Genomic DNA, 21,542 nt, shown 5'->3' on the forward strand with positions numbered 1-21,542 from the left:
TTCTGTACTGTGGTTGTCTTCTTCAACGTCAAGGTCGATTGGTCCACCACTCCCAGCAGGAGTTTCGCCCCCAATGTTTTCCCCTTGTCCGTCACTGGCCATCTATTCTTCTAAGATTCCCACAGACGGCGCCAAATTGTGTGGGTAATTTTCTTACCACACTGCCCGCCTAGTAATCAGCTGGAGAGCACCGGCAGAATAGATGGCTCCAGTAACCTGTAACAGAAAGAAAGGGCTCCGGCGGTGGCTCTTCCACCCGGGGGCACTCCGACGATCAAGTCAGTATATCTCTCAAACATAATCAAGTGCTAAACTCACAAGCTTGAGTATAAAACTACGTACCTTAGACCCATGGGGGTGCCTCTCTTTTATAGTTAACTCAATCCAAGTCCTACTAGAAGCATGACTTCTATAGACTTCAATTCAGTGCTTACTTAGGATTTCTCAAGAGATAAAGATAAACTCCCTAAGAGATTTATCCTTATCTCTGCTAAGTCCCCTCTTTGTCCTAGGACTCCTGTCCCTTATCCGCTTATCTCGGATTCCGATATCTTCGGAGATAACCTCGGTCTAGCTGAGATGACCTCAACACAACGACCAAGATACGTGACACCTCGGCTGACACGTCGGTGTCACCTTGCCACGTGTTGGTACTTAGAAAATATATCCCCACAAGAGGAATAGTAAGTCGTTGTGCAGAAGTGTACGGATGGAGCAGGTTGGCTTCACCCATGGTTGCTCCCAAACCAATAAGAGTAGTAGTCACATAATGGGCCTCTGATGGTCTTAAGATGCGGGTGACCCACAACAAGAACAATTGAACCAGGCTTCAGACACAAGATCATGAGCCCCACAGCTCCATGACTATTCTGTAATCAATCCTATGATCTTCTATGTTTAAGAATTGTAGCCCTGAGAGTGTTTTGTGTCAGCTTTCTGTTTTCCTAGCATTAATCTAACACAGCCCTGACAAGACTGTAACCGGTTTTTCTGTTCCTAACAATAACCCAATAAAAATCGTAGCACGGTGATTCAGTTAATGTATCCCAGAAACAAAAGCAAAAACATAAACAAAAATAGAACTGATTGCTAATTCATTAATCTATTTTTTTTTTTTTTTTCAAAAAAAAAGGCGGATTGTTCAAACCTCACCAACTTGCTGACTCTTAGTAATACTTTCTTCAGGCACACCATTATCATCACACCTCAACACGTTAGTGGTCAATTTCAAGAAAATGGCTTCATATAAGCAAATGAATCAAACAACAATACAATTGGAGATTTTAATCAACAAGCTCGATCACCAGGAAACTGGTTGTGATCAGTGCGCTATAAATAGGAAAAATTAAGACAAAATGTTCATACTCTTAAAGTTCTGGAATGAAAGTTCTCTACAATCATCAACAAATTGAGATACCGAAAAGCAAAAAAGTCATATGTTTCTCTCCATTGCACTCCTTACACGCTGCAAAACACGAACAAACTCATAAAACATCGAGAAATCTAAACCTCCAAGACTAAATTTTTTTTTTTTTTTGAGACAGAGGGGTACTTGTTCTAAAATCTGTCCTGTTGCGAAGCTCACAACAACACAACACAAAACAACACGTCTGTCTGTCTCTCTCTCTCTCTCTCTCTCTCTCTCTCTCTCTATCTTGGTGAGAGACTGAACAGAACAGCTTCAGGTAGGTCGGTCTTCATTTCATACAAATCAAATGACTAGTACTATTACTAGTTGGTTGTTTGTTAATCTGCAAAACCCCATCTGTTTTTGTATGTGTTTTTGTTGATGTTGAATTGGGATTAGGTTCAAAATCGAACATGCCGTCTCTTCAAACAGCATTGCCTCCTGAACTCGCAAACAATGTGATTAGAGTTGGTATTTTCTATTTCAAGTCTCAATTTTTTTATTTCTTTTTTATAGTTGAATTGGGTATTTCCCAATTGCTGAGGCAATTTTTTGTTTTTGGGGGGTCTGTTATTGGGTGCAGCTTTACCGTGTATGCCTTCGAAGAGCTAAGTATATTGGCACTCAGGTACATATTATTCTTCTCGTATCTCTCTTACTCTTCAGCTATTATTGTGCTTCTCAACTTTGATATTGTTTTGCTGTTTCTTAAGAAATTTGATCACAACTAGCTCAATATGGATTATTTGAATAGTCAGTTCATACTTAATTTTTTGGAATAATTACCCACAAGTTTACACATGGTAATCTTAACCAAAAAGTGGACGTGGGTGTTTAGACACACATGAAACACAATATAATTTGAACAAAAACTTAGGACCTATTTATAAAAGAAAAATATTGTCCGTTTATTCTTATTAATCAATACTCTGCCAAGCTTTAAAAATTCCTGTTCTGTTATGTTATGTGTTTTATTAATTTTGAATGAAACATTCACATATCATCAATTAGGTTTTTTTATTGTTTAGCTCAATTTTTCGGATTAAACAATGAGGTTAGGTTAAATTTCATCTCAGGCCTCCAGTTTCGCTTGAGGATTTGTACTTCTAGTGGGACAAAATCAGATCTTTGAGTTCAATCCCGTATTTCAGAAGTTCATCCACTCATTTTAGTCAGTTATGTAGTATCATATCAACGTGAACAACTTTTTAAAATTATTGAAAAAAAATTTAAAAAAAAAATTAAGATGTAAAAGTGGACAAACATTTTAAGACAGATGGAATAGTGTATAATATTTAAATTAATTATAATTTTTTTACTATAACGTTTTTTATTTTATAAACAATGACCAATCAACATACCGCTTTAAAAAAAATGGTAAATTATAAATACACCCCTTGAAATTTACTTAAAATATAGATTGTCTCCTGTGATTTGAAAAATTACAAATATCCCCTTATCAGAATTTTTTATTTAATAGAATTAACTAAATAAAATAAAATTCATAATTGCTCTCCTATATAATAATAAAATTACCTAAATTATTAATTGAAACATATTTATAACATCATTAAAAATTATTAACTGACTTGATGGTTTATTAATAAAATAGGTAATTTGTTATAAAATTAGAAACCTCAAGGGTTGAATGTAATTTTCAAAATCACAAGTAATGATTCATATTTTAATTAAATCTCAGGAAATATATTTGTAATTTATCCTAAAAAAAAAATATAGAGGAAATTATTCATCAGTTGGACTGAAAAAAAGAAACTATACAAACATGGAGAGGTGTAATTACAAAATCACACACTCATATTTTGGTACTTCTTCCGTCTCAAAATATTAGTCCTTTATTCTATTTTTTATTATCCCAAAATATTATAAATTTTTCAAAAACTAAGGACTAAAATAATAAAAATTTCTTATTTTGTCCTTCCCTTAAATTCATTAACAACACAAAAAGTATAATTATAACAATTGATATTTTTAGAAAATGTATCAAAAGGTAATTTTAAAATTTTAATATTTTTAAAGTATAATAATTGTACTACTAAAAAAATTAAATTCCTTAAAAAAAATTATTATTTTAAAATGGAGATAGTAATTTTTTTTTTCCACTGTTAAATTAATTTCTCTAAAAACATATAGATTAGAGAAGGCGTAAAAAAAGAAAAAGAAAAAAGGGAATGCTAGAGGAAGAAAGTAGAAACAATTATGGCAGTGATGTGTCTATCCCATCCATCCACGGATTCCATAGTAGGATTAGTTAGTGCATTTCTCTTTAGGGGCAATTTGGTAAAAAGTTAGTTTTTTAGCTTTTTTAGTCCAAAAAAAGTCAATTTTTTTAGCCAAAAAAACTACCAAAAAAGTAAAAAAAAAACAGTTTTTTATCAACTTTCCAAAACAGCACTAAATTAAAGAAGAGAGCAACACGTAATTTGTAGATTTTGCTTGGTTTCATACAGATTTAACTTTTCAAATTATATTTATGAGAAGATTGGTAAATTTTGTTGACTCGTAATTGATTTTTTGACAAATTTATTTTTTTTATTTGTAATTTCTTATTTGATTATTTGTTTGATCTTTTAGAGGCTTCTTGTTTTTCTTTTCAAAAAAAGATATCTCGTTAAAAAGCTTCTCACTTGTCACTTAGGGACAATTTGCGCTCAACTCATTTGAGTTTGACTCGTTTATTAATCGAGGCGAGATTGAATAATTCTAAAGCCATCTCAATAAAGCTTGATTCATTTAAAATTTGTTTGAGTTCAACTCGTTTATTAATTAAGTCGAGCTCGAATAACACTAAGTTCAACTCGATAAAGCTTGTGAACGTAAAGAAAATAAATTAATATTTATTTTTAATAATATATCAAAAAAATTATTAATTTATTTTATTTATATTTGATATTTGTGTAAATTTACTTACTTGATTCATAAAATTTATTATTAATATAATTATTTTTGTATATTCAACTCATAATCTTTTATTTTTATCTTATATATAAATTAATTTTAATTTAATTTTTATAAAGTTTCAATTCGCTTCTCTATATAATAATTGGCTCAAGTCAAACTTGAGTTTGTCAAATATTTAATCTGGAAGCTCGACCAATTCATAATAAATAAGTCTTGAACGCTCAAGTCAAAAGCTAGCTCGACTCGGCTCGGCTCATTCGCAGTTCACTATATCTATATCTATATTGTGAATACCAAATCCCACACTAGATGATAGTGGACCAGTGCTCCACGACTAAATGGACTATCCAGCAACAGAGGACCTGCCCAATGACTGACCCACACATTTGCGTAACCCACACATTTGCCTAATTGACTGGCCCACACATTTGCCTAACCCACGTGAGTTTTGGTTTAGCAGATTGGACAGCCCAATGCTTGATCCGACTTATTTTATATTCTCCCCTTTCATGTATATATAGGCACAAGCACACGTGAGTGATGCAGAGAGTGAAGAGTAGAGTTGGAAGAGGAAGGAGTGAAAGAGTGTTTTCCATATTCTAGAAAGGAGTTTGAGTAGTAATAATAATAATGAAGAGTGATGTGCCCAATTTGGGTATACTAGTACTAGTGCCAGTGGTGCTGCTGCTGCTAATGCCAATACTTGATGATGTCTGTGTTTCTTCTTCCTCCCGCTCTCTCACTCCCAACGACAACCACCGCAATCTTCTCGCTAATCGCCTTGCCATTACTCCTCCTATGGGGTCGGTACTCTCTCTCTCTCTCTCTCTTTCTCTTCATAAATTTAGATATGTGTGTGTGTGTTTGTGTGAGATAGGTTGATGCTGATCTCACTACTGGATATATATATATATATATATATATATATATATAGTGAGGAGGAGAGTATAAAAATCAGAATTGTTCATTTTGTGAATTTTCTTCAATTTATTACTGACTGACTGATTATTTCTTTGAAATCCGATTACAATCTTCAAAAAAATTGCATCAATTATTTAATTTCCATCGGTATTTTCTATTTAGACCGTCGAAACTGAAGAATCTGTTTTTCTTCTTATTTCTCATTTCACAGTTTCATTATTTTCAAAGCCCTATCTATCCAAAGAAAGAAAAATACAGAAAGAAAAAAAAAAGAAAAAGATAGATAGATACGACAGCAGGTCTCGAAGTATTGTGGAACTTGTTTCTGTCTTATCCTTTTCTAATTGCCTTTTTCTTGGTTCACCCACCTTATCCATTAATTAATTGTTGACTACTTACATCCTTTGAATGGAGAATCCTTTTGATTGGAGAGGACAAAGTATTTTGTGTAGTTAGTCTACGGTGGTGCTATATTATTTGAATAATGATATACAAATCATAACCAAATTTTATTTATATAGAATTTTTATAATATAATGATGCAGCTCAATGTAGATCATTCATTTTAAAATAAAACACTTACAAAATGACATTCCCACATCATTGTTTTGTTACCATGTTTTTTTTATATAAGTTTTATTTATGAATACCATTTTCTATATTATTTTATCTCACGTGTATGTAAGCTCCACCTTTGTAGGTTATAGGCAACACCATTATCACGATCTATCCATTACACAAAATGAAAATATTACTTGCACATAAATTTCAATGCCAGCCAGTTTAGGGGTTGTTAATGTTAATACTGTGCAGTGCGCACCTTATAATGTGCACCGAATGCAAGGGCTACATCCTCTATACCGTTTGGGGCAAATTACACTAATAATTCTTATAGTTTGAGACTTGTATCACTTTGATTCCTAACTTTTCAATTGTGACACATTTGATCCTGAATTTTGAATCTTATTCTAAATAAGGACAATTGAAAATACCATTGCTCAATTTTAAGGGCAAAGTTGTCAATTTGATAAAATATAAACTAATTTGACAAAAATAAATGTAAATAAAATATTTTTGAATTTTTAATATGTATTTAGATGATGATCATGTAATGGGTGATTGCTAGGCTTTAATGTGTAATCGATATATTGAATATATTAAATGTTTGACTTTTGAAAAAATAGAAACCAATTTAATGAAAATAACAATAATCACCCATTACATGATCATCATTCAAACATGTAATAAAAATTAATTTGGTAAAAATAAATAAATAAATGTGTAAAAGATTTATCAATTTTACATAATTTATCATTGTTGGGTAGAAATAATTTTAAAAAATTAAAAATATTTTTTGGCATTTATTTTTGTTAAATTAGTTTATATTTTATCAAATTAACGACTTTACCCGTAAAATTGAGTAATAGTATATTCAATTGTTCTTATTTAAAACAAGATTCAAAATTAAAGATCAAATGTGTTACAATTGAAAAGTCAAAAACCAAAGTGACATAAACCTTAAACTATAGGACCTTTAGTATAATTCGCTCTATCTTTTTTAATGTGCTAGTAACATAACTAACATTTTATCAGCTTACAAAAGAGCAGCAGCACACTGTAACAACGAACTAGACTTACAAATTCACGATGCTTTACAAGACCTAACATTATATTTTCACTCATTTTCATAACGTTACCCAACCAAAAAAATTTAAAAAGCTTTTTCCTTCCCCTGTTTCTTTTCTTTGACAAATCCAAAATCCAATCATATGGATGGAATTTGGAACTGAAATTTCAAACCTTTCTTTCTTTCTTTCTTTCTTTCTTTTGTGCTAGTAAAAGGACAAGGGAGAGAGTCCAAACTGTACAATTTTTGGTAAAACTGATCAGTTCAACAAGTCCATCCACCCAATAATTATGTATTAGATGACCGAATGAGACTATGTTATCCCATGTTTGCACACTTGGAGTGCTCCTGCCTAAGATCAGTTCTTTCTCAGTTATCTACAAAAAAAGAAAAGAAAAAGATGATCCAATGAGATTATGTTATGTGCTAACTTCTTAGGGACAAATATTTTAAGAAATATTAGTGGGAGTGGGGCCTAAAAAACCAAACATTCTCACTTTCTCTGTCTGTCTTAATTATAGGTGGAATAGCTGGAATCACTTCCACTGCATGATTGATGAGAATATGATCAAACAAACTGGTAACTCAGTTCCTCCGGATTTTACTCCTTCCTTCTCTTTTCTTTTTAATTGTTTTTATGGTTAATGCTTTTGCTACTATTATTATTGTTACTTATTTATTTGAAGGTAGTTCTTCATGGAGAAACATGATACGTGCATGCATTGGCGTGTCCCATGACCTGTCCTTTATTATTATTATTATCTTTGTTCTGTTTTATTTTAGTTGTTCTGTTTTTGTTTTAGTTTAGTGGAGTCTGTCGTGGGTTGTATAGTGTTCATGTCCCTAGAAAATGGGATCATGCACATATCACAAATCTGCTGGAACTACATCTATTTAAAGAGTCATTGAGTCATGTATTGTTTGATGCTTGGAAATATATTCAGAAAAGGCTAATTACTAGTCAACTTGGAGATCCAGCCTATCTCGAACGAGGCTCCCTCTCTCTCTCTAAATTCTTTTTGTTTTCTTTTCTGTAACCAAAGCCCACAACGGGTCGAAAGACTCGAATTAGTTCTAAGGCGTTGCGAGCCAACGAAGGTGATCGTAACATTTTGGTATCAGAGCCAGGTTTGTCCGACGATCGGATTAATCACCTTGAGGCGGAAATCAGCAACCTCTCTGCCTCCCAAGAACGCGGTCATCTCGAAATTCAAGAAATGTTTGCGGCCTTACATGCTCGCTTCGACCAACTTACGGCCTCTTGAAAAGATGATCAAGGTGAAGCTTCCACTGGCCATTCTTTTGGTCAGAACAGGCCCTCCGAAAACCGCTCGATTATGCCACGACTCACCAAATTGGACTTTCCTAGGTATGATGGCAGCAACGACCCTACGAGTTGGATTTGCCGTTCGGAACAGTTCTTTGAATTCCAACAAATCCAAGCCAACGACCAAGTGACCCTCGCAGCATACCATTTAGATGGCGATGCACAACTTTGGTATCAAATTGCCAAGAAGGAGGAACGAAGTTATACGTGGACCACACTTAAAGCCGAGCTCCAAGCTCGCTTCGGCCCTACACAGTTTGAGGATTTTTTTGGCGATCTTACCAAACTACAACAACGAGGAAGTGTTCGTGAGTATCAAACTCAGTTTGAAAGATTATTAACCCGAGCAGGTTCTCTTACACCACAGCAGCAAATTGGGTGCTTTACCAGTGGACTTAAGGAGTCCATTCGAGTGGAGGTACAGGCCTCTCGGCCTCCCTCTCTATCTGCTGCCGTTGGCCTTGCTAGGCTTTATGAAGCAAGGGTCATGGCCGCCAACCGGAGGCCATCCAACTTGAATCAACCACCTTTGTCTGTCAATAAGGGCCAAGAACGCAGCACAATATCCACGTCCCCTATTCCGCAAATTCGGAGGTTCTCACCAACAGAAATCGAGGAACGCAAGCAGAAGGGGTTGTGTTTCCATTGTAACGACAAGTACGGACCCCGTCATGTATGCAAGAAATTGTTTATCATGGAGGCTTGCTGGCCTGATGAAGATGTGGATGTGGAACCTGACGAGCACTCTAACGAGCATCCAAATGAAAGCGAACACCATGAGGACCCACCAGCCATCTCTCTTCATGCCATGTCTGGCATTCATGCTCCTCAAACCATGCGGGTCTTGGGAAAGATTCTTAACCATTTAGCCACAGTCCTCGTGGACTCCGGAAGCACGCACAATTTTCTTAAGGAAGAGTTGGCGACAAAAGTGGGTTTAAAACCCGACTTGTGTGGCAGGTTGGAGGTCCAAGTTGCGAGCGGCGAAAGGTTGTCTAGCGCCGGAAAATGCAAGGAGGTGCCCATAAGTCTTCAAGGAGTCCCACTCACTGTGGACTTCTACCTATTGCCCTTAGAGGGTTATGAGTTGGTCTTGGGTGCACAATGGCTGCAGACGTTGGGCCCAATTTTGTGGGATTTTTCAAAGCTCCAGATGCAGTTCGAACTAGGAGAAAAAAAGGTATGCTTGCAGGGGCTATCTAATCCTAGTCCTAAATTTGTAAATGAGACAAATATACACCGAGAGTATCGCCGGCGTAAGGAATGTCTGGTCCTCCAATTGCATGCCATGAATGGAGCACTGCCAACCACTCAGTCCACTACTCCTGATCCACGCATTCAGTCTCTTTTGAAGGCATTCCCTGATATTTTTGAAAAACCCATCGATCTACCTCCACAAAGAAGCCAAGACCACAGCATACCTCTGTTACCGGGTAGTGCACCAGTTAATGTTCGACTGTATCGATACCCGCATTTCCAAAAAATGAGATTGAAAAATTGATTAGAGAGATGTTGTCAACAGGAATTATCCGCGCCAGCAATAGTCCGTACTCTTCCCCGGTCATATTGGTGAAGAAACACGATGGATCATGGCGCATGTGCATTGATTATCGCGCCTTAAACAAAATCACAATCAAAGATAAATTTCCCATTCCCGTGATCGATGAGTTACTGGACGAGCTCCACGGTTCTCAATTTTTCACCAAACTCGATCTGCGGTCAGGATATCACCAGATCCGGGTCCGCCAGGAAGACGTGCAAAAAACAGCATTTCGTACTCATCAAGGGCATTATGAATTTCTCGTAATGCCATTCGGATTGAGTAATGCTCCATCCACTTTCCAATCTTTAATGAATGAGGTATTCCAATCTTATTTGCGAAAATTTGTATTGGTATTTTTTGATGATATTTTGATCTACAGCCGTACCTTGCAAGACCACGTCCATCACTTGGATTTGGTACTTACTACCTTGCGGGCTCACCACTTATTCGTCAAAAGGGAAAAATGTACCTTTGGCCAATCACAAGTGCTCTATCTCGGCCACATCATCAGCAAGGAGGGCGTTAGTGTAGACCAAGGAAAAATACAAGCAATGTTAGGTTGGCGGAAACCCGCAACTCTAAAATCTTTACGGGGTTTCTTGGGACTTACAAGGTACTACCGTAAATTCATTCAAAATTACGGTGGCATCGCCAGACCCTTAACCGACATGCTCAAAAAGGATAACTTTATTTGGACACCTACTGCAGAGGAAGCTTTTGCAAAACTGAAGCTCGCCATGACCACATCCCCAGTGCTTGCTCTTCCCGATTTTTCTCAACCATTCATGATCGAGTGTGATGCATGTGGTTCCGGAGTTGGTGCGGTCTTACAATAGCAGAATAGGCCACTTGCTTTTTTCAGTCAGGCCTTACATGGACGCAACTTGGAGCTCTCCACTTATGACAAAGAGATGCTCGCTATTGTTCTCGCCATCAAAAAGTGGCGACCCTATCTTCTTGGCCGCTCCTTCATCATCAAAACCGATCAAAAGAGCCTCAAGTATCTACGGGATCAACGCATTTCCACTGACGCGCAGCAACGTTGGCTCTCCAAACTCATTGGGTATGATTTCATCATTGAGTACAAAAAAGGAGTTGATAATGTAGTTGCCGATGCTCTCTCTCGCCAAAATCATGGTGATATGTATGCTCTCTCACAACCGGTTCCAAGCTGGTTGCATCCCATCCAAGAGGAGACTACATCCGATCCTACTCTACAGCACTTAATCAAGTTGATCAATGATGGTGAAGCCGTGGGTCCATGGCGGCATACCAACGGCGTCCTATTTTTCAAAGATCGGATTTACGTGCTTCATACTTCTGAACTCATCCCTCAAATCATCAAGGAATTCCACACCACCACCCACGAAGGTTTCCATAAAACTCTCCAACGAGTTCGCTCGGTTTTTTATTGGAAAGGGATGCGAAGCACTGTGCGCAGTTTCATTCAAAATTGTGACACTTGCCAACGTCAGAAGTCTCAAACTCTCTCCCCTGCAGGTCTCCTTCACCCGCTGCCTATTCCAACTCAGATTTGGGCCGACATCTCAATGGATTTTGTGGACGGGCTACCACCATCCAAAGGCAAAACGGTTATTTTCGTAGTGGTTGATCGCCTATCCAAATATGCCCACTTCATGCCATTGGCACACCCCTACACTGCTATCACAGTGGCCCAGGTATTCTTTGAGAACGTTTTCAAGCTACATGGCATGCCCAAAAGCATCGTCTGTGATCGCGATCCTACATTTACAGGTGTTTTTTGGACTACCCTTTTCAAACTGCAAGGAACTGATTTCAATTTTAGTTCGGCATACCACCCTCAAACGGATGGTTAGACGGAAGTTGTCAACCGTACCCTGGAGATGTACTTGCGATGTATCACTTCAGATCGGCCTAAGGAATGGACCACTTGGCTGCCATGGATCGAGTACATCTACAACACATCCTCCCATAGTGCAACCAAATCCACACCGTTTGAAGTAATCTATGGCCGAACTCCTCCATCACTGCTTACTTATATTCCGGGCACTACTAAGCTTGAAGCCATAGACCAAGCTCTACAAGCTCGGGATGAGATGTTACGGGTGATTCGTCACCGGTTACAGTTGAGCCAAAATCGAATGAAACAACTTTATGATTTGAAGCATCGCGAGGTTGAGTTTTCCGTCGGTGACTGGGTTTACTTGAAGAAACAACCATATCGGCAATCCAGTCTATCCAAACAGTTCAACCAGAAATTGTCACCCAAGTTTTTTGGCCCTTATCAGATCATCCATAAAATCAGTCCTGTGGCCTACAAACTCTCTTTGCCAACTGATTGCAAAATCCATCCCGTGTTTCATGTTTCACTCCTCAAGAAGAAAATTGGTCCTGAAGCTGTGGTTCAAAGCGCGCCCCCAGCTTATATCGATCTTTCCGATCAGGCCGTCCTGCCACAAGCTATATTAGAAACCCGTGTTCGGCCAACTGGCAAGCAACTGCTCGTCCACTGGAAGAATCATTCGCCGGTGGAGGCTACATGGGAAGATTTGGCCGACTTCAAACTGCGGTACACAGATTTTGTCCTTGAGGACAAGGAAGCTCTCAGCAGGGAGGGATGATACGTGCATGCATTGGCGTGTCCCATGACCTGTCCTTTATTATTATTATTATCTTTGTTCTGTTTTGTTTTAGTTGTTCTGTTTTTGTTTTAGTTTAGTGGAGTCTGTCGTGGGTTGTATAGTGTTCATGTCCCTAGAAAATGGGATCATGCACATATCACAAATCTGCTGGAACTACATCTATTTAAAGAGTCATTGAGTCATGTATTGTTTGATGCTTGGAAATATATTCAGAAATCTGCTGGAACTACATCTATTTAAAGAGTCATTGAGTCATGTATTGTTTGATACTTGGAAATATATTCAGAAAAGGCTAATTACTAGTCAACTTGGAGATCCAGCCTATCTCGAACGAGGCTCCCTCTCTCTCTCTAAATTCTTTTTGTTTTCTTTTCTGTAACCAAAGCCCACAACGGGTCAAAAGACTCGAATTAGTTCTAAGGCGTTGCGAGCCGACGAAGGTGATCGTAACAAAACAATTATAATTTATGATGGTTATCTTAAATGTTTTTATTTGTTTCTTTTGTTTTATTCAGGGCTTTCTTCTTTTTTCATTATTCTTCAAATAATACGTTACGTTGTTACTATGACAGACTCAACATTGTTCATTAATTTGTCTTCTGCTTTTTTTTTTACCACAGCTGATGCTCTGGTTTCAACTGGCCTTGCTAAACTTGGTTACAAATATGTCAATATAGGTACAATAACACGACCCTTTTCTATGCTTATTTTCATCTCCATTTTTTTTTTTCTTCAAAAACCACTATCAACATGTGTAGCTGACATAAGATTGTGATATTGCTTCTTTAGATGATTGCTGGGCTGAAATTGATCGTGACAATGAGGTTTGCTTGCTTCCACATATTTTTTTCTTCAATGACGGTTAACAGTGGATTTATTCGTAGATTTAATTGTTGAGATGTCCTATTTTAAGGACCTGTGCGAGAATAAGTCCCATCATAAATCTTTTAACCATTACAGTCCCTTTTTAAAAATTGTTATAATTTTTTGACATTTACCCTTGAATTAATGGTTTAGTAATGTGATTGTGGGTTGAGTGCATGCTTAACAGGCAAAGGGTTGGTTTTTTGTGTTTCAAAATTTTAATTTCATAACTTTCATTATAAATACACATCCATTTTTGATAAAATTGATATTTTTGGATCCTATTGGCCAAGATCCATCAAACTAAATTATTTGAAATTAGGTATAAAACTGAAACTTTTTTTAAATTAAAATATTTCTCAGCTTCAAAAATGAGAAATTTCTCATTTTTATGAAATTTCTCAATGTGTACGTGTTTGAGAGAGAGAGAGTTAATTTCTTTTTAATTTCATTTTGAATCTTAAAACTATAAAATTTCTTATATTCCTTAAACTAAGAAATTTGACATTTTCTTGAATTTTTTTTAATATGAAAATTTTCAGTTTTTCCTTGAATTTTCTTACTACTATGAAATTTCAATTGAGTAAAATTTCTCACTTTTGAAATTGAGAATTTTTCAATTTCAGTTTTCAGAACTCAATTTTTTCCAAAACTGAGAAACTTCTCATTTCCAAACCAATCCAACCACTCCCATTCTTCAAAGCAACTAATATCAGTTTCTTATATTTATATCAAAACTTTGAAAAAAAAATTAATTTCTTGAAATTAAACTGAGAAATTAGGACGACTTTCGTCTAGGGCTGGGAGTCCACTCCCATTGCAACATGTGCAAAACAACCCAAACATTCAGTTTTACAATGTTAACATGTACTCTACCTCAGACCACATCCTTCATTAGGAGTTTCAAGATCAAAATATTGTACATGTCAGTCCTGCCATTGCAAATTTCATGACAAAGGAAGCCCCACCACATCCCCGATGCTTATATTTCACTTCTCAACGTGTATACAAATACTTATGTACTATATATCATATATGTATATATTAGAATCCTTAGGACTGACCTGGTTGTGGTTGTGGAGTAGTGGATGGTGATGAACGTGTAGACTCAGAGAAATTGTTTAGTGGAGGTTTAGGAAACGACGACTTTGTAGTCTGTACAGAGAGTTGGGGTATTAGGGTGATGACGAATGATGATCACATTTTTGGAACTCGCATTTAATGGGACTTAACAGGTTAAAAAAACTTGGTTAGGACTAAAAAGTCCTTAAAATTGGACCTATCACCAAATCCCTTTTATCTATATTCATTAACTATATTGTACTTTAATTGGGACTTCAATTTCAGGGTAATCTAATGGCTAAGAAATCAACATTTCCTTCTGGTATTAAAGCTCTTGCAGACTACGTTCACAGCAAAGGTCTTAAGCTAGGAATCTACTCGGATGCAGGGTAACAGGATTCCACATTTAAGCTGTTTGACATTGATAATCCACTGAACCACCTTAACTGAGGTGTTGGACCTATTTTACTTCATTTTGCAGTTATTTTACTTGTAGCAAAATGATGCCTGGCTCACTTGGTCATGAAGAACAAGATGCCAAAACCTTTGCTTCGTGGGTATGATTTTAGGAATTATGTGTATGATGCCAAAAACTTTGCTTCGTGAGTATGATCAAGTAACAAAGTAACACACGTTTCTTCATAGGGTATTGATTATTTGAAGTACGATAACTGTAACACTGATGGTTCAAGGCCAACTGTTCGGTAAGAAAATTGTTACTGCCTTACAGTTCAACATCATCAATTTATTATGTAAATTTCTGTTTAAATTACCAGATATCTCATTACAAATTATTCTGCATTTCTCTTCTTCGTGTAGATACCCTGTAATGACCCGAGCTTTAATGAAGGCAGGCCGTCCCATCTTCTTCTCGCTATGTGAATGGTGATTCTGGTTTTTCTTTGACTATATTTTTTACTGCTCTTTGATATATTCAGTTTTAAACTCATTTTGACATAATTTTCCTTCTATACTCTATGTATTTATCAGGGGAGACCTGCACCCAGCTTTATGGGGTGCTGAGGTTGGAAATAGTTGGAGAACTACTAATGATATTTCTGATTCATGGGAAAGGTAGCTTTCATGCTTTTTTCCCTTTGTTCTTTCCTTTAGTTTATAAATCATATTTTTATTTGAGGCTTGGTGTATAATTTTTCTTTAAGTTTTTTGGTTTAACAGTATGGTCTCTAGAGCTGACATGAATGAAGTTTATGCTGACCTTGCAAGGCCTGGTGGCTGGAATGGTTAGCATTCTCTCATAATCATAGTAGTTTACCAATAATGATATGATTTGGAAAAATAAAAAATACATGTATAAGATGTTCACAATTGTCTGTGATTTGATTTTGAATAGATCCTGACATGCTTGAGGTGGGAAATGGAGGAATGACAAAAGATGAATATATAGTCCATTTTAGTATATGGGCCATGTCTAAGGTATTAAGGAGGCTTATATTCTTTTACAGCTATATACTTGGCTTAATACAAAAAATCCCTTTATTTCTTCCATGTGAAGCTATATATTCTTGCTTGCCCATACTATCGTAGGCTCCTCTTCTCATTGGCTGTGATGTGACAAATGCAACAAAAGAAACCATGGAAATCATTGCAAATAAAGAGGTGATTGCTGTTAACCAAGGTATACCATTTTCACATCTCTCTCTATAGATATATTCCCCTTTCTTTTACGGGTGATTTGATTTTAATAAAGTGGTTTTCTAATTATTTGCACTTGTGTTGATCATTTTGAACACAGATAAACTCGGTGTTCAAGCTAAAAAGGTCAGAATGGAAGGGGATAGTGAGGTAAATTGACGAAAGTCTTCTTCTGGGATGCCGTCATTTACTTTGTTATTTGTCTACAATGCAAAATGTAAGCTTTATTTTGTTTCCCGGCCACCAGGTTTGGGCAGGGCCCCTTTCAGAGTATAGAGTAGTTGTACTCCTTCTCAACCGTGCTTCTATTCGCTTTTCCCTGACAGCCCAGTGGGATGACTTAAGAATTCCTCCCAACACTATTGTAGAAGCAAGAGATCTTTGGGAGGTATTTTAGCTAGGGTTTTAATTTTAATTTTCTAATTTTTTAAGCGTGCTTCCATGGTATTGGAACATAACTCCTAATCGCGCATATATCATGCAGCACAAGACCTTGAAGACACGATTTGTTGGGAACCTGACAGTCACTGTGGATTCCCATGCATGCAAGATGTATATCTTGAAGCCTATTTCTTGAGAAACCCTTTTTTATCAGCACGCAGTCTCTTGGCTAGTTTCTACTGCCATATTGAACTTCAATTTAGTAGCTGATGTCACAAATGATGGTAAAAAATAAAATTAAGTCTATTTGACTTTTGGATGTAGTTACTAATAAAGATTGGATGCAATATTGTTCCCTTTCATCTCCCATGGATGCGAAAAGTTTGATCTTTTTGTTGATTTTTTCGGGCAAAGAATATGCGCGCACACACACACACATATATATATACAAACTATCAAGGACGAGCAATGAGGTTATATTATCGTATTTGCACACTCAATAAAAAAACTGGGCCTCCCTTGGATTTCCCACATCTCAGTCATCGATCTATGTTTGTTGGCCATGGTTGTGAATAATCAGTGAAAATTCTTGAAGAAATTATCAATAAAGACTTGAAATTACACAATTAGGACTGAGAAAAGTCAATTAGCACTTCAGAAATTGAAATCTTTGGAGTGTATGATGGAATCCCATTGAGATGAGTGCATTGGTAAATTTGTGGGCATATATATCATCATGTGCTTCTTCAAATCAGAAGAGGTTGTTCATATTTCTTTTCATGGAGGTGATTGTTGCTAGGATTTTCCACTCGTTCTCTTTTATTTTCTCTGTTTTGCTTCATTGCCATTGAGATTTATATTATTTGACATATTGATTTTAAATTGATTAAAAAATAAAAATTAAAATAAAATGTTTGAACTTGACTCTGAATTGGTGTGTAAACAAAAACATAATAGTTTGGCCACCTAAACCATAACTTTACTGTCTTCACTATTTCTATCAAAAACAAAATATTGGCATTTTGTTTCTGTTGAAAGAAAACAGCTCATCATCACATTAGGGCCGTTTGAAAAGAGAGTTGGATTAAAATAACCCACTAAAAGATAAAAAAAGTTAAAATAATTAATATGACAATATATCACATCTAATTCATAATCATTTTATTTTTTCTCTCATAATCATTAAATCAATTATGAAAAAAATCAATTATTTTTTTAAATATAACTATTTTAGTCAGATTAAGATAACTAAAAAACTAAATAATCAGCTAAAATAATTTACATCCCAAAGAAGACCATTATGTTGTGGCTGAACCAAAGCATCTTTGCAAGTAATAAGTAGAGAGAGACGACATATTTGGGAACTTAGGCAGGAAGAAGAGATGACAGAGTAAGTATCTTGTCTTTGGTATCATGCTTTTTTAAATATCACTCTTATTAGGGAAATTTTATTCGCACACCATCGAAAATTTTAATACACAACATTTATGTTGTTTGGAAGATATAAATTTTTAAACAAAGGTAAAATGTTTCGATATAAAATTTTAAACAAAAAATAATTGTGAACAGAATGTATATTTGAACAATTATTTTTTGTTCCAAGTTTATGTCCAAATATTTAACTTTTGTTCAAAAATCTATATTCGAATTATATAAATTGTGTGTATTGATATTTTTGTAGTGTGAATATAATTAGCCATCTACATAACCTAGCATAATATTTTGCACAAATCTTCCACTAAAATTACAATTATTATCTAATTGATTTGCATATAAAAATAAGTTAGCTCATATAGGCCCAATGATAATATATGACAGTCCATACCTTAAAAAAAGATAATATATGACAGCAAACGTATTTGCATAGAAGCCTAAGAAGCTTAATACAGTGAAAATGCTTATAATATTATAAGTAAAAAGTTATAAGAATCATATTTTTTAGGGCACTCGAGTCATAAACGTAAATTTAAAATTTGTATAGTAATTGTCTCAAATATTATTATTTTTTTTGTCTAAAAGAACAACATAATTTGAAAGTTGTCTGTTTTGGTTTGAGTTATTTGGTTTTTGTATTTTTTTGTTTTTAGTGAATATTTTTAAAATTTTAAATATTTTTTTTTACTTTTTTATATGCACCTTACTTACATGTATCTAAAAAGTAAAAAAATTGTGAAAAAATATTTTAAAAAATTAATAAATACAAAAAATATATTGAATTCTCGTATTTTTTTTTTTATATATTTTTGGTATTTAGTGAATTTTTAAAAGGTTTTTGTCACAAATTTTTTACTTTTTGAGTATATTTATGTTAGGTATATCTAAAAAGTAAAAAAAATTGCTTAAAATATTTAAAAAAAATTCAGTAAAAATAAAAAAAAACATGAAAAATAAAAAAATAGAATTTTCTGAAAAGTGTTTTTGAAAAAATAGAACCAAGCAAAGTGTTTGCATGTAAATAGATATGCAAAACGTATTTGTTTGGTTCTATTTTTATAAGTGTATATTACATTAGGCTCGGATTTTCACATGGAACAAAAAAAATAAATTTTCAGCTTAGAGAGAAAGCTAAGTCCTTAATTACGTGACGAAAAAGTCTAGAAACCCACACATTTACCTTAACTTTTTTGGACCGACCAATACCCAGCTATTTGCCAACCCCAACCCCAACCCCAACCCCCCACCTCCCCGGTGGAATTACCTTTCATGGTTGTCCACTTATAACAAGCTAATGCTATATAAATTGATAATTTTTTTAAAAAAATACTAATAGATGTGACACACAAAGATAAAATTTCAGAATTTAAAACAGGACTTCATCGAATAATATAATTGGAGAAACAATTCATCTGGTTTTAATTTGTATACCATTACTTCTAGTAGTAAAGGTTTTGTCATGTGATGAATCGTAAGGCTATATATTGCAAGTTTGACGCCCCTTTGGAATTGACACAGTCGTATTTAATATTAGTAATTTTGCAAATGATTGTTGATGTTTTCTATCCTTAGTTGAGTCTATTTCTCAGCTATGATTTTTCTACAACAATATTATTGTGCTTTTTATCATAATAAAACACATCAACTAAGTATATAATGCAACGATTAGTTAAAATTAGAAGAAAATAAAAAAAAAAAAAATCTTATATGTCAAGAAGATATCACGTGACGTTACACCAATTACCAATCATCAGCACTTCTCTTGTCTCCATACACCCCCTACACAAATTGATTGACTCCACATTCAAAATCAATCAAAATGGAGGCAGGCACTGCCTTGACCATCTCCTCCTTGCATGGAAGAACTAAAAGTCTATAAACTTATAATTGATCATGGAATCAACTGCATAAAACATACGTGAAATAATCTGAGTGAAACTATAATATTTTTATAATAGGTCCCACCATCTGATATGTATAATCAGAATATTTTAGTTAGTTAGTTCTATGGATGTGGTTATGTGTCCTTAGTCTTCTTGCATGGAAGAATTGCTCAATAAAATGACCTTAATACTACACTCTAAAATGATTTAATTTTATTTAAACTTTAAACATAAATTGCTGAATTACACAGCAAAACTATTGGAGAGCCATCTACTACTGAGAATCATGATCCTACCTACCTTGAATGGTTCTTTGTCAAGAAAAGAACAAAGAAAAGAAAGATGCCACCGGAATCATCGTTGATGATTGCGACACGCGGACATACATACGTGTATATTAATTTTTTTTCAGATGAAGATGCTGCTACGGCAAAGTAGTCTGTCTGAACTTAACATCCAGCCAAAGAACCACAACAACGTTCTTGTTCTCTAATAAAAACAAAATCATATAGTATAGTATATATCTATCCAACTTACCATTCTTCATTCCCGGATGCACTAGTGGGGTTGAGAAATGGCATCCTAGGATTTTAACATAGTACTAACAAAGATTTTAAGAAAAAAAATAATAATGAATTACAATATCAAAATTTCTATTGGTATAAAGAACCGTGCAAAATAATGCAAAAAAACATATACAAATAGAGATGTTTTCTTATATTCATATTGAGTTTTTTTTTTTTTTTTAAAGGCAATCTATTTACTAAAGTAAATCATCTTAAGTTGTACTTGATGTTCCTTCATCTTGTTATTAAATACAAGTAATATTAGGGATTATAAAAAAAAATCATGAAATGTTTCATAAATATTTTTTATTTTTTAATTAGTGTGTGATATTTTATTGTATGTACAATCTAAGAGTGGAAAATTTTTATGAAATATTTCATAATTTTTTTTCATGATTCCTAACATTATAGAATCTAACATTAAAATTCCAAATCATCTATTTCTTATCATCAAGTAACTTGTTGACTCATCTACCTTCTTCTATTCTGTGCAAGCTATAGCGCTTGTAATCGATATTAGTTACTATTTTTTTTTTTTGTTAATATTTTGTCCCATATTCAATAAATATGGAGGTGTACAGTAGTACAACTAGCCACACAAAAATAAAATAAAATAAAATAAAATAAAAATAAAAAACTTAACGGGACAGGTCTGTAAAATTTGAAGTTAATAATTAATACTAGTATAATAAAGCAACTTTTATAAATTGTCACCTTATCCCACTACAGGAAATGACACTTTTGGCGATCAAAATATTGGTCACCAAAAGCTCTATTTTTGGTCGCCGAAACAAATTAGCGGCTAATTTTTTTTGTCATCAAAGTCGTCGCCTATGCTGTCGGCGATAGTATTGGTGACTAAACTATTTTTGGTCGCTGAAAGTGAACATTTTGGCTACTAAAGTCTAGTTAGTCGGCAAAGGTTATCTTTTGGTGACTAAAATATTAGTCGCCAAAAGTGAACATTTGGCTACGAAACTCTAAGTAGTCGGGAAAGGGGATATTTGGCGACTAAATTTTTAGTCGCCAAAAGTGTTCAAATAAATTAATTTTTTTTTTAGCGACTACAAATTTTAGTCGTAGATAAGTTTTAGTCGGCAACATTACTACATTTAGGAACTAAAGAATTTAGTAGCCAAAAAATTATTTTTCATTAAATTTTATTTTTTGCTACTAACCATTTGGTCGCCGAAAGTCTTTATTTATTTTTGGCTACTAAACTATTTAGTAGCCAAAAATCTTTGGGTTCTTTTTGGCTACCAAATATTTAGTGGCTAAAAACATTGATTTCCTTTTTAACTACCAATTGGTTAGTTACTAACAAATT

The 21,542-nt window shown here is 34.6% G+C and overlaps 1 protein-coding gene across 1 annotated transcript; it reads left to right on the top strand.

Annotated features, from left to right (window-relative positions):
• Positions 1-4,732: 4,732 nt before the first annotated feature.
• Positions 4,733-16,731, top strand: LOC114275092 (alpha-galactosidase 1). Its single transcript, XM_028217084.2, has 15 exons — positions 4,733-5,130; positions 7,397-7,455; positions 12,990-13,046; positions 13,159-13,193; positions 14,581-14,684; positions 14,777-14,852; positions 14,941-14,999; positions 15,115-15,180; positions 15,286-15,369; positions 15,475-15,539; positions 15,650-15,732; positions 15,844-15,934; positions 16,052-16,101; positions 16,199-16,339; positions 16,436-16,731. The coding sequence occupies exons 1-15, from the start codon at positions 4,958-4,960 to the stop codon at positions 16,526-16,528; spliced, it is 1,236 nt and encodes a 411-aa protein (XP_028072885.2). The 5' UTR covers positions 4,733-4,957; the 3' UTR covers positions 16,529-16,731.
• Positions 16,732-21,542: the final 4,811 nt, after the last annotated feature.

The sequence above is a fragment of the Camellia sinensis genome, unplaced genomic scaffold (genome assembly GCF_055761805.1).
Source record: "Camellia sinensis isolate YWXY unplaced genomic scaffold, ASM5576180v1 Unanchor14, whole genome shotgun sequence".
Classification (NCBI taxonomy): domain Eukaryota; kingdom Viridiplantae; phylum Streptophyta; class Magnoliopsida; order Ericales; family Theaceae; genus Camellia; species Camellia sinensis.

Coding starts and splice junctions, on each gene's coding strand:
- LOC114275092 (XM_028217084.2), top strand. CDS start 4,958: ATGAAGAGTGATGTGCCCAATTTGGGTATACTAGTACTAGTGCCAGTG. Junction 15,181..15,285: donor TTCTTCTCGCTATGTGAATG/GTGATTCTGGTT, acceptor TGTATTTATCAG/GGGAGACCTGCACCCAGCTT. Junction 15,733..15,843: donor GTATATGGGCCATGTCTAAG/GTATTAAGGAGG, acceptor ATACTATCGTAG/GCTCCTCTTCTCATTGGCTG.